This window comes from Hippocampus guttulatus, chromosome 18 (genome assembly GCF_054856545.1).
Source record: "Hippocampus guttulatus isolate MCC_2025c chromosome 18, RoL_Hgut_1.0, whole genome shotgun sequence".
NCBI lineage: Eukaryota > Metazoa > Chordata > Actinopteri > Syngnathiformes > Syngnathidae > Hippocampus > Hippocampus guttulatus.
In genome coordinates, this window is record NC_141278.1 from 4,046,639 (window position 1) to 4,059,948 (window position 13,310).

Sequence of the window (13,310 nt, forward strand, 5' to 3'; positions counted from 1 at the left end):
GCTTTGACACTTGTGTAATACGGGTCAAACCCCCATGTCATCAAACCACAGTATATTAAAGGAATTCCCTGTGCCCGTGCTGTCAACAGTTCACTTTTTGGATCGCACATTTTTCGCTAATCTCACCTAAACCCGAACAGTCACCCCAACTTTACCAAAAACCAAATACCTACACCAAACCTTGCCCCAATCCCAACCAATTAAACCTTATCTCGAAACGTTCACCCTAACTACACACACACTCACGAACCGCAAGGAGGCCGCCTGCGCATCTCTTGTGCAATGCATCCTACTTAGAGGAAATTTCCATGTAATCGGCATCTGTATAGCACACAAGCAACATGTCGTCTCACCGTGTCGCGTTGTCTCGTTATACTAAAAGTGCATTATGCATGCTGAGGTCGTGCCTCAACAGTGGTCTCTGCAATAAACACCACACCCCACTCCTCAGAAAAAAAAAATCATACTGCCATGACAACTGGGGATAGAGCTGCCAATCAGATGGGGCCCACCTCCCCAGGGGAGGGGAAAAGTCTGTGGTAAACAAACATAAGATGACCATCACGCACACACAAAGATGCATTGAGGTAAATCTTTGTGTTAGTGTACACCGCATCCTATGCTTCCTATCAGTCTCACATGCACAAAAAGGATACGCAGTATATTAAAAAACATTACAATACATTTTGCGCATGGGGAGACTAGACATTGTACCGTTGTACTGTGACGTGATTAAAATATATATAATTTTAAAAAAAAGTTCCCTGTTCTGTCTGAAGTACTCATTGAAGAAGTCTCCATGAGCTAAAGATCACCGAGCAGCCTACACTCCCCTAGATCCTATTCGAATCGGATGGACCCATTCCCCTCATCTTCTCCCCTTCCATATGATAACTAAAATTTCCTTTAGTCCTGACAAAGAAAATCTAATTCAGCCCTTTAGATATCTCACTTGGTAATGCTAAAATTGGACTTAAAACAGAGTCAAACGTGTGGAATAGTGCAATTTCTAGTGTGGAAGAGTGATGAAGTTTTCCACTGTCAGTAGTCCCCAATGGCACGCCCTAATGACCATTCGCCCGCCATTCCTCTACCCCCCATCTTTCGATGTACAAATTCCGTCCCTTCCTCACCTTGCTTCCACTGTCAGATTAAACTGTCTATCCTCGCTGTCCCCTTAGAAATCCCCCGTTACACACCACCTCAGGCTGTGTGTGTGTATGTGAACGTGTGTGTTGTGTTGGCGGGCCAGACACGCTTAGTGAGCATTAAACTGTCACACGTTTTAAAAGGCACGGAGGTGTGCTGCAGGGGTGGCAGCCATGTCGCGAGTAAGAAAAAAAAAAAAAAAAAAAGCTATGTCACTTCCAAACGCATGCATGACACATTGCTAGTTAGTGTCATTTCAGAGGAGCCCCGGTTTAGTGTTTGTCTTCGTCCTGTCGTTTGAGTTGAGGCTGGTCCTCAGGTTGTCGTGTCCCTGCTGATGAGCCAAAAAAACTTCCTTGATGGAGGTCATTATCAGGTCTTTGCCAAAGCTGGGATGCATTTCTATCACTTAAGTGTATTAAAATGTGCAGGTGATCACCGTATTTTCTGCACTATAAGGTGCTTCGGAGTACAAGGCGCATCTTCAATAAATGGACTAATTTAAAACAGTTTTCATATATAGGGCGCACCGCATTATAAGGCGCATAGAATAAAAACTGCAATAGTGGCTGCGGTTGGGTTATGCATCCACTAGATGGAGCTATACTAAAGGGAATACAATACAATTAAGGACAGCTTTATATAGAGAGAGAGCTTTCACAGCCGCAGCAGCTGTAACAAAAAAGCATTTAAAATACCCCGTCCAAGAAATCTGAATATTGATCTTAAATATATAAGGTGCATCGGATTATAAGGCGTACTGTCAACTTTTGAGAAATTCGAATGCTTTTAGGTGCGCCTTATAGTGTGGAAAATACGGTCGTAACTTTTGCCATGTTAACATGCTTAAAAAGTGGCTGCCACCAAGTCTTCCTCATCTTGCTCCCTGCGTGAATCTTATCAATACACGCCTCCTACGATTCCATTATATTATATATCGAGTTAGCTTCTGTGACATGGCTCCCATGGTGACTTTCTCAAAGACATGTCTGATTGGACAACTGACTCCATCTTTCTATGTTCGGATGATCGAGATAGATAGATGGAGCACATTACATGAAGGACATGAGGATAGATCAAAATTTCATCGGATTTCATGTCCTTGTGATTAGAATTCTATGGCCAGGCAAACTGCCTTCCCAAGTTCGTTTCTATACTCAAAGTTGGTTCCTCTGATCTTGCCCCTTACAAAAAAAAATAAAAAAAATCTCATGTTAAACCTTGCTCTTAACCCCACTCCTTCCTCCAAATCCCAATTCTTGTGCTTCATATTAAGGCCGCACCTGAAAATGTTCTAATCCTCATAGCATCGCCACGTTGTCATTGTAACTGCTTCCACACATTTGCATTCGCACCGGACACGCACATTGAGATTGAACATCCTGAATCATTTAATGGCTAAATGAGTCCCTGCTGACTCCGGCAGTGCTACTATACTCCGCTTGAGCTTGCGTGAGAGCGATGCTGTGTGTTAGAGCGTGAACGAAAACTTTCTGCGTGCGAGCGTGCGTTGCATCCGCATTGTGCGTCCCGGCTGCAGCGTCAGCATCCCATCGCGGGGAAGGAGCCATCGCAGTAAACACATTTTTTTAATCCAATCACATTAGAGTTAAGTAAAGCGCACCTGACATAAGCCTTCTGCTCACGCCGCCACCGCCGCACAATGGAGTCGACTGAGGTTTGCCAACAAACTACCCCCCCCCCCCAGCCCCTCACTGACAGTGGTGTCATAATGACTTTTCTAGATTCATTATTACTTCATGGGGGAATTAATTGAAAGGTCCGAACAAATTGCAGGTCGGCCAGATATGTTCGACTTCCAAGGGCCCGACACAATAACGCACTATCAAGGGCTTAATCTCATCTTTTTCCCTCCTTCGATTGTTAAAACAGCATCCGCTATGATGGTAATGAGAGACGAGAGAACATTAAAGGGGATGAGCTAAGAAATAAAAAATGTGGAGAAATGGATTGCGAGTGTATGTGGGACGAGATGTGTGTGTGTGTGTGTGTGTGTGTCGAAGTTGTGGAGTAGAAAGCATTGAGCAGGTCTGCAGGAGCGAGATAAGACCACTTCAAGTGTCACGACAAGACACTACATTGATCTGCGGGAGACGAGGCGAGAAGACGGAGAGGAGGGGCAGGAGGGTAGGAAGCGAGTGTGATTAGTGTGAATAATGGACTTCTAAACACAATTCCGCATGCACTTAAATTGTTCTTATAAATGAACTGGGCTCACTATCTACCTGCCACATAAATAAAACCATTTGCAAAAACCTAGCAAGGGAGCAAAGGAGTCACTATACCATATTGTTTATGCTAAGTGAGAGGCCTTTATTAATATTCAACAACGGGGAGAGGATATTACAATTTATGTCGCGTTAAACAGGAATTGAAAATCAGATAAAAGGGACGACTGAGGAGAAAAGCAGTAAAACGGAAAGAACCCAGGCAGACAGCGGGGCGGGGAGGGGGAGATATAACATCACAGAGCTCGTCAAAACATAATGGACACATCATGAGACCCTTTTGCACTTAACTTCTCAAGGGGGCTACATAATACCTATTTTTAATGTCTTAAAAGCAGTGATCGGCACCTTAAATGCTGGCGGGGCCACCGTTTTTTTTAATTTTTATCAGTGATCCAGAGGGGGCCACATAGAAACACGCACTTCTGCAGCAGAAGAACCACAAAGAAAAAAAAGAACATTTTTCTGATTTTCCTCAAAAATCTGGAAGGGGCAGCGGGTTGTGAGTGTCCATTTGATAAACAAGTTGCGTGAAAGGAAATCCAGCTGCCAAACATCATCTCATTAGCACCCACCGCCATGGCAACCCGCATCAGAAGCCGGCACCAGAGCCGGAGACTTTCCAGAGCAGCCGGCCTTTGTGGACTGCAGAAAGTGACTAATGAGAGTCCTATAGCAGACATTAAGAGTTTAATAGGGACTGATTCTAATGAGCTCAGCCAAACATTTAGAACATTTGGGGACAGTCATTTGAAGGTTTAAATCTTGAAAAACTCATTACATGGCATGGGATTTTTAGAACAAGCGGCTCCTGTCTTGGAAGTACAGATATGTATATCCGGTGTTGGGGGGGTAACGACAAAAATGAAAGACACTTTTGTTCCTTATTTGGCTTCAATGTGTCATTTTTCGGACTTTCCGTGGTAGTATTGGACGTCCCGCACAAAAAGTGATCAAGGCACGCACCAAAAAAAAAAAAAAAAAAAAAGGCACGCACCAAAAAAAAAAAACAAAAACAAAAACAAAACATGTTTGAGTTATTTATTCTCAACTGGATTCCTACCCAAGTTGCAACAGTCATGACTTGAATTTGGTGTATGAGAAATTTTGGAAAAAAGGCTGCAGCCTGCTGCCCCGCGTTCACGGTGATAGCTTAACCCCTCTTAGCCTCGTTGACAAGAGTGACAGAGACATTACTAATCCGCCGATGACAAGTGTCTTTTCCTGCCTCCCAGCATCCCCCGTCCTGCTCAATCGCCATGCAGACTGACTTGACGTTGGTGGAAAATACGTCAATACCGAGATGATGTGTTGATACTAAAATTAAAGTCTATTAATTTGGAGTTAGTTATCCAAAAAGGAATTCATGTCTCATGGGATGTTGTTGGACGCTAATCCACCACCTCTGCTGCATGATGTGTCCAAGCTTTGAACCTTTATGCATCTTAACACAATTCAAAATATGCATTTGGGGTGCAGTTATTATTTTTGTCCACTTGGGGTTGCCACACTCACGCTCTACAATGTAATAACTGTGACTTTGAGTGTGTGTGGCTTTAAAAGATAGGGTTGTATATGTGTGTGTGTGTGTGTGTATATATACACACACACACACATACATATACACACACATACACATACTGTATATATATATAAACGTTTCTTATAAACGTACTCTTTGTACTTGTTTGTCAAGTTCAAGCCGTTCAGCCCCCAGCGACGTCTCCATTTTGAATTCTTTGATCATGTTGGCACGCCACTCCTTCAGCCGCAACTCTACCGGACCCCCCGCTATCGCCGTGAAACCACCGAGACTCGCACTGCGTCTCCATGATTGACACCCGCTGTGTTCTTCGGATGAATGCGAGCAATTAACGGACTCGTTTCGAAGATAGACGGGGCATAAGGGGGAGGTAATAAACGAGAGCATGAATCGGTTCCACGCTGCGATTCTTTCTCGAAAACCACGTTGGAGTCGCGTTTATGTCAAGGGGCCGTCTGGTGACTCATCATCAGCATTTGGTTTGATGCCTCTCAGTCATCAACAGTCATTTTTAATCACATTCTAATGAGGTTGTGTTTGTGTACGACAGTCGTTTTGAGTTGGTAAAACTCGGTAGTGAGGTGGCACAGCATGAGTCCAGGAAGAGCTGACTTCTATTTTTTTGTTTGGAGTCGTCGACTCATACATTTGATCCAAAATAACACCTCATGAATGTAGAGATACTTTGTGTGCACGGATTATTTCACATAACTGTCATAACACCGGCCTCTATTTTGTGCAAGCTACGTTTATATAATGGAACACTTTCTCGTAAACAAGCGTTCAGTTAGAGCAAAGGTTTTGCTTGTTAACAAATCAAAGGTTGTGTGTTGTATTGTTTAAAAAAAAAAAAAAAATCTTTCAAGTTATTTTACCGTGTATCAAAACAACACACTTAACCACATTTTGGCAACCAAAGGCATGTACAAAAGACAAATAAATGGTATTTGGTTGAAATGTAGTGTACTTAAACACAAATGACTTGGTGTGCCATGATGATGGAAGACCACAACGAGAATACCACTCACACACACATTAAAGGACACGCGCTCACATGCATGTGAAAGCCCCCAAAAATCAATTCATTCAATGAAGCCAGAGGAGCACATACACAAGCAATCGGGGCGGCGTTGTGTACCTCGGCAGACGGGAGCGGGGAAGTCCCACACGGCCGTGTTGCCGGCATTGAGCACGCAGGTGAGCGTGGCGTGGCCGTCCAGGACGTAGCCGGACACACAGCTGTAGCGCACGCTGTCCCCCACGGCGAAGCGCCCGCCGCCACTGAGCACCGCTTTGGGCGGGATGCCGGGGTTCCCACAGGATGTACTGTGGAGTTCTGCGGGTACAGACAATGAAAAGAGGGAGTCCATTTAACCGGGGCGAAACATCGCTACAGCAGTAAATTTATGGTCATGGACGAGCATCATGTATCCAATCAGAGCGCATATACATTTCAATTGGCAAGCGGTTGATGGCTGGAATGGAACCCGGAGGAGCGCAAAACTGGTCTAAGATTTTGCGGATTTAACGGCCGGTTCCAATTAAACTCAACAAAGGAAAAGTCACTCCAAACTCCATTATTATTATCGTATTGGCCCGAATATAAGACGGTGTTTTTTGCATTGAAATAAGACTGAAAAAGTGGGGGTCGTCTTATATTCGGGGTCTAGACATTATACCCATTCACGACGCTAGATGGCGCCAGATATCATTGAAGCGAATGCTGAACTTGACTCCCCAGGCCAAAGCGAACCCCTGTCACGAAGAATAAAAATAGCGGTACCACGAAGAAGAAAAATAAAAAATAGCGGTAAGGAAGAAAAGAGAAGCAATTTGTCAAGTAAGCAGCAATTTATCTTGACTGTTCTGACGAGCAGCGTGCACGAGGCCCTGCGGGGAGTGAGACTTTCACACTGTGCCAAAAGGAGACAAGGCCCGTGAAGACGAGCAGATGTTCGCCTCCGTGTGCCGCAGTCACTGCCAGCACAGACCACCGTGTCCCGCGAGAGCATGTGTGTGCTCTCCGGTCATGGCGGCCAGATGCCAAGAAATGTTCTTGAAGTTTTTTAAATTCAGACGCCGAGGAAAGCGCAGTCGCTGGGACGGAACAGACTCGTCTTCCCACCTCCTTGACAAGTTTTTCAGCTCTGTCAAGGTGCAGGATATTTTGAAAGCAAATGGTCTCCCGGGAGCGGGCGCCATTTTGAAAAGCAGGATCCCCGGGCGGGAGTCAAAGATGTCAGATGTCATCGAGATGGGAAACTGGGGAAGGGAGACCTAAAACGGTTGCTAGCGAGAAAACTCAATGTTCCGCAGCATGGGCCGAATTTTCAAGTGTTTTATGATGACTCATCAAATTTGTATTTCGGATACTTTTATCGCACAGCACTTTGAGTTGCATTTCCATATAGGAAAAGTGTGAAACAAATCAAATTTGATTGATTGATTAATAAATTCCACATCACAGAATGCATCCAAATCAGATGCAAATTATCAGTTGGAGTCATGCTGCATTCAAAGTTACGGACGATTCTAAATCAAGATGCATTTACTTGTGCATATGTTGCTGGCAGCAGATGTGTATACCTGCTCTGGAGAGGGAGCGTGGGCGCGGGGGGGGGGGGGGGGGCGCTATGAGCCATAAAGCAGGAGGCTGATGGGAGAACGGGGACTGGCTCTGCTCTTACAATTTCAGCGTGATTGATACAACGATGAAAGTGAGCGGATAGATAGGATTTAGGGAGGGTGGGCGGTGGGGAGCGGCGGAGTGATGATTGAGGGGGTGACTGGGGAGGAGACAGATTGGTTGTGTTGGGGGAAGAAAGAAGAACGCTCGGTGACCTCTGAGGCTCTTTTGCAGGCGAGCTGAATTAGTTGAGCGTACAACTTGAACTTCTGATCGAAGCGCTCAAAAGCCGACGGCATCGCCTTCATGCAAACGTGCTGCAGCGAGCGGGGGACACCGGAGGGAATGTGAGCTTTCTACCTTCTCGTGCGAGCCAGGCTCATTTGCTTCAGTCACTTTGGGTGTCCCGCACGGCTAAGAATAGCACATTGCATTGCCGCGAGCAATTTTAGCATTATTCTTCCCAGTTGCCAGGTGAGAAATTTTCATGTGAAATCAAGTTGCGTAAATTGTGAAAATGTGCCTCCAAAATTAAGTTACCCCCCGATTTAAACTGGAACAACAGCTTGTTGTGTTCATCGCAAAGACTCGTTGATTTTATACTAATTTTAATGGAGTCGTAGCTATTCTAATGAGGACTCGTTGCCTTAAATGAATGCATGTTTTGTTCTTTGTTATTGATGTCGATGGTTAACTATGAAACAGATGCTTAATTACATGGTAATAGATGTAAGTACAGGGACCCCCGCCGAGGAGCCGGTAGGCGGTGACAATTGATCGCCATCGTGCAAATGAACGACTTCTACATCGCTCATTTAACTCGGAGATGGCTCGCTATGGTTGCCGGGGCGACGCTCCTCGCCTAATACGTCCCCCAAAAAGCTCTCTCGATATGAATAGCATCCATTACTCGGCTAATGAGGGCCGCCGCGCTTAAAACTTTTTGGGGAAAGGAGAAAACGAGGACGTAATTGACTTAATGGCGGGATAAATTTCCCTCCAAACGAGTTTCAGCTCCGGAGAAACCAGTCAAAAACAGAAAGGAAATGAACATACTTTGATGTACAGTAATTAGTTTGGTTTGAGTTTCTCTGTGGAGTCTTTTGGCGGGAATGCCTTCGCTAAAGACCCCTCGTCGACCCCCTTAGCTCAAAACATACACGCGCAGGGGTCATCCATCATTGCAGCGCACCCCCAGTGATTGGATGTCGGGTTGTGAACTGCTGGCCTATCGATTTTGTACCCGGCGGTGTTGGGTGTCGGGATGCTTGCGGTGGTTTGTCGCGCTTTTAGAGACACATTTAATACGACACGCACCGTTGCCACATTGCTTTCAACACTTTTTCATTCAGGCTTCCAATAAACTACATCGTCCCACCGATTCCAAGTGAACCCATCCGCACTGTGGTTCATCTTTCACACCCCTATATTGTGGATTTTTTTTGCATTTTTTTTTGTCCACATTTTAATGTCTAGACAAGTTTGAATTTGGAGTTGCGTCGAAGAAGAAGCACCAGAAGAAGAGACAGAAAAAAATGCAGTATTGGTGTATTCTATGTTTGCACGCGTTGTAGTTCCACGTGTTTTAAAGTAGCCGTTGTTTGAAGGTGTATAACTTGGCCTGCCCATGACATTTCACGTTATACGTTAGCATTAAGCTAACGGACATCTTTACACGGTTTGGATGAGCAGTTTGGTGTTTCCCTATGAAATGTTAATTCCTCTTCTGTTTTAGGTTTCAGTTCTGGAAGCAAGCACGCTGCACGTGTTTTCGGAGAAGACCAAGGATTTCGAGAACGAGAGATTTTTGTGTTCCCTCAAAATGCTGTTATATGATTGTCTCCCATTTCTTCAGGGGGGGTGAGGCAAAGGTAGTGTCATAAGTTTCCGCCTGTCTACGAGAAGGCGTTCGTGGTGCACAGCATGTGGCGCCAAAACGTGCCATTTCTCTTTTGCCCGCACAATTCGGACTTGCCTATATAGTGTAAACACCCCCCCCCCCCCAAATATCAATCGCTTAAAAATCTCTGATATAGAGGCAGCTCACTGCTTTGTATCGTGAAAGTAAAGCCATCTTTGACATGCCTGTCGGACTTTGCGGCCATTTCATAGTTCCATCACAACACTTTATTCAGTCGCCAGCAGCCACGCTAGACTTTCTTGCGGGTTTACTGCAGCGCGCCCTCAATTATTTATCCTCACCTTTTCTTCCTCCCTAATTACTTGCTCCGTCTTTCTATCACTGCCTCGCCGCCACCTCACCCTCCCGCGCACACCTCTGGTCCGCCGCAACCATCATTCGGTCTCAGTCGCTTCATTACAAGCTGCTGCTTTTATGGCCCATCTGTAGACTGATCTGCATTCGTCACACACACACATAGATACGGAGTGGCCGGGATACACTCATCTAACCCCCAGCGCACACGCTCACACAAGCGTTTACCTGGGCTTTTAATTTCTCCCTAGATACGCAATTAAAGCTACGGGTTAAAATAAATAAATAAAAGTAAAGGAATGGCGGAAGAAAAGTAAGAATGGCGCCCGTGCTATTAACAGGTTTTAGTAAGATGGATGACAAAGAAAAAAAAAATGGAATGACTTGGGAAGTGTTTTTTTTTTTCCTCCCACCTCTGTCAGCACCCTCTTGGATTAAAGAGGAACCGATTTTGTTTATTTTTTTTCTTCCCTCTTCGACGGAACAGCTCAAAGAACGCATGAAAGATCCATTTAACGTGTGACGGATGAATCCAGCAGAAAATCCATTCAAAAGCATTTTCCGTAAAATCCATCAGATTTGAAGGAATATTCAAATGAGGAGCAGTCATCTCCTCACCTGTTCTTAGACTCTTTTTTTACACACGCACACAAAAAAAAAGTTTGTGGTCCGTTACAGTCATAAATTGCTTAAGATCGCTCCTACTTGATAGTTGTCAAAATGCATGACAACAAGCGGGTAAATCCCACTTTCATTGGATTTAACAAAGGGCAGTCTCACTTGATTTACATTGCAGGCAGCGACTCGAAGGTGGTGCTCGCATATGATCATTATTAATTTGACATGCAAGCAAGCCAACTTCCTTTTGGCCGATAGCAGTCTCTCTCTCCCTCTCTTTCGCTCTCTCACACACACACACACTCACGCACGCACACACTCGGGTTCAATGTATTTTCATGCATTGAAATAAAATAACACAGCAAATATTTGTAGTCAATTTATGAAAATACAATGAAGCCAAAACCGCCAAAAAATTATGTATTTAAAAATGTCAGCAGTATATGCAACTTTGTACCACTTTTTTTTTTTTTCGTGGGGGGGAAAATGTTTAATGCTCATCCTCCAAAGCCCTCAAAGAATTCAATTCTATTCACAATTCCGGCACACATTTCCACTCCAGAGGACCGTCCTCCCCAAGAAGCTTCACTGGCTTCTCATCTCACCATGCATGCAAGTTCAAAGTAGCCCTCACTTTGAAATGCTTCCCAAACCACCTGGCCCCCACCTACTGCTCAAAACCGCTCCGTCACTTGAGGTGTACGAATCCTTTACAGTACCGGTAATATTGAGAGCTTTATATTTTCTTTCTGGTTCAAGGTACGAGTTCCCCAAATGGAAATGTGAGGTAGAGTTGTAGGTGGCAGGAAATGTAAATTTCTTGCAGCTCAGTCTCAAGGTAGCAGACTTTGTGAAGTACAGTAAAACAATGGGCACACACACACACACACACACACATCCACTGTCAATCGCAACAGCCAACATTTCAATACCAAGGTAACCTTGTGGAAAACAGTGAAAGGGTCTTATGTTTTGCAGCATGCTTTGAATAGGGTAGAGACCGGCATCATCGGATGCAAGTCTATCGCTGAAAACTATTCAAAATGAATCTTTTTATTCCCCTTTTTGACATAAATGTTTGTACTATTGTAAAATTACTTTTCAGTGCTGTTTGTGAATGACTGCGGACCTGTTGAGGAAAAGTGTCTTCAAATGCGTGTGACTAAAATTTGATTTCTTTTCAGCCACTTTTTGGGAGGTATTGTGACAGCTTAAAATGATTTAAAGAGTTTAATCACACCCTCAGGATAGATCCATTTAAAGCAGAATGAAAGGTTTTCTCCCTAAACTTCAGCAAACTTTCAGCGGTCGGCTCAACTTTGGATTTTTTATTTTTTTTTCCCTATCAGAGGACGTGACATTTCGTGCTTTCGGCCCTAATATTTGTGATGTTATACAGTATTGACACGCGAGAGGACGTCTGACTGCCTTCACTTTTAATCAAGTATCCGCTGAGCTGTCATTCAGACGTGTGCTCAAAAGCAAATTCTTTTCAGGCCCAACAATGGCGTCTGAGCTCACTCACAAACGCACATACAAGGCGAGTGGGATATTGGTATTATTGAGCGTGTGGCTTTTAAATGGGAAGATAAATGTGGCGATCAGTCAGGCGAGGTTTTAAAAAAAAAAAAGTGACAAGTTCTACACACAATGGCCTGAGCAAGGTAATTTACAGCAGTGAAAAGATGATCACGCTGGGAAATTTTCGAACAAACGGATGACAGACAAGTTGGAGTGGGTGAAGCAAAAGAACGAATAACTTCCTTCAATTTCTGATGAGGTCCGTTTCGAAAGAAATGTTGGTTGGCAGTGTTGGATGACAATAGAGTGAATATCCTTGCGCAGGTGTCGCCAACCCTTTTGAAACTGAGAAAATAATGTCCCATTACTGCCGAGTTATTTTTAGAACAGGCCCACGGGCTACTCATGTGGTCCTTGGGGGCGGGGGGGCTATCTGGTGCCCGCAGGCTCCACGTTGGTGACTCCTGTCCTCGAGGCAATATCATTTCACATGTTTACTTTTGTCCTTAGAAGTCAGCGTAAAATGGCAAAGCTACACTAGCGGGAAGAGGGGAAAGAGGTTGTATCTGACGACATCTGGCAGCTGTGAAGATGGGTTTGTACCCACGTTGGCGTATTGCTAATGCTCGTGGATATCAAACATTAAGGACCGGGGGGGGGGGGGGGGGCAACAGACCACCATTGTCTCGTTGGATCTTAATTACACGGCAAATGCACCTTCATCTTGGCAGCGAACAGGTGTTTGCCTTTATAGTGTTGATACCTTGATGTTGAATGTGTACTGCGTGAGCAATTAGTCACCGAGTTCGCTGAGAAGTTGAGAAGCGATTTTAGCTCCATTTTTGAAAGCCACATAAAAAAAGCAGGTTAGTTTTCATGCCACTCTTGCTAAGCCTAGTGGGGGTGGGGGTGGACAAAAACTTGAATATGGCGTTACACAAAGATTGTTTTTTATTTTTTCCATGACGACTCATTCATGATGAAAGGAACGCCAAGTAATTTTTTAAAAATAAATTATATATATATATATATATTGTCTTACTAGGGAGCACTAGTACATAGACCTTAAGCCAGATATCAATAATATTGAATAAATGCTCACAGGGCTTTCCGTAAGCGACAAGAAAAGAGCATCTTTCCCGCCTTCACCTTGGCGTGAATTCAAATGAGCTTGTGTGCTTCTGTGAATATCAGGCTCCTGTATTAATTAAAAGACGAGAATGCTAATTGGCCCGATCAATAACGGGTCGTTAAGCCCAGAGGGAGGGAGCTGGCGACCAATAGGAAACGGTGATGTGTGCGACACATGCACACGCACGCACTTTGAAACGAGTGCCATCCGGAAAGGTGGCGTCACCTCGCATTGAGAGGGCAGAGGCAGACGGGGTT

At 44.5% G+C, this 13,310-nt stretch overlaps 1 protein-coding gene across 3 annotated transcripts in view; it reads right to left on the reverse strand.

Annotated features, from left to right (window-relative positions):
• csmd3b (CUB and Sushi multiple domains 3b) overlaps positions 1-13,310 on the reverse strand; it is a 182,976-nt gene that overhangs the window by 107,449 nt on the left and 62,217 nt on the right. For all 3 annotated transcript variants that reach the window (XM_086136556.1, XM_086136555.1, XM_086136554.1), the window contains exon 4: positions 6,080-6,277. In XM_086136556.1, the coding sequence (XP_085992682.1) occupies positions 6,080-6,277 (198 nt within the window). The remainder of the gene's footprint in view (positions 1-6,079; positions 6,278-13,310) is intronic.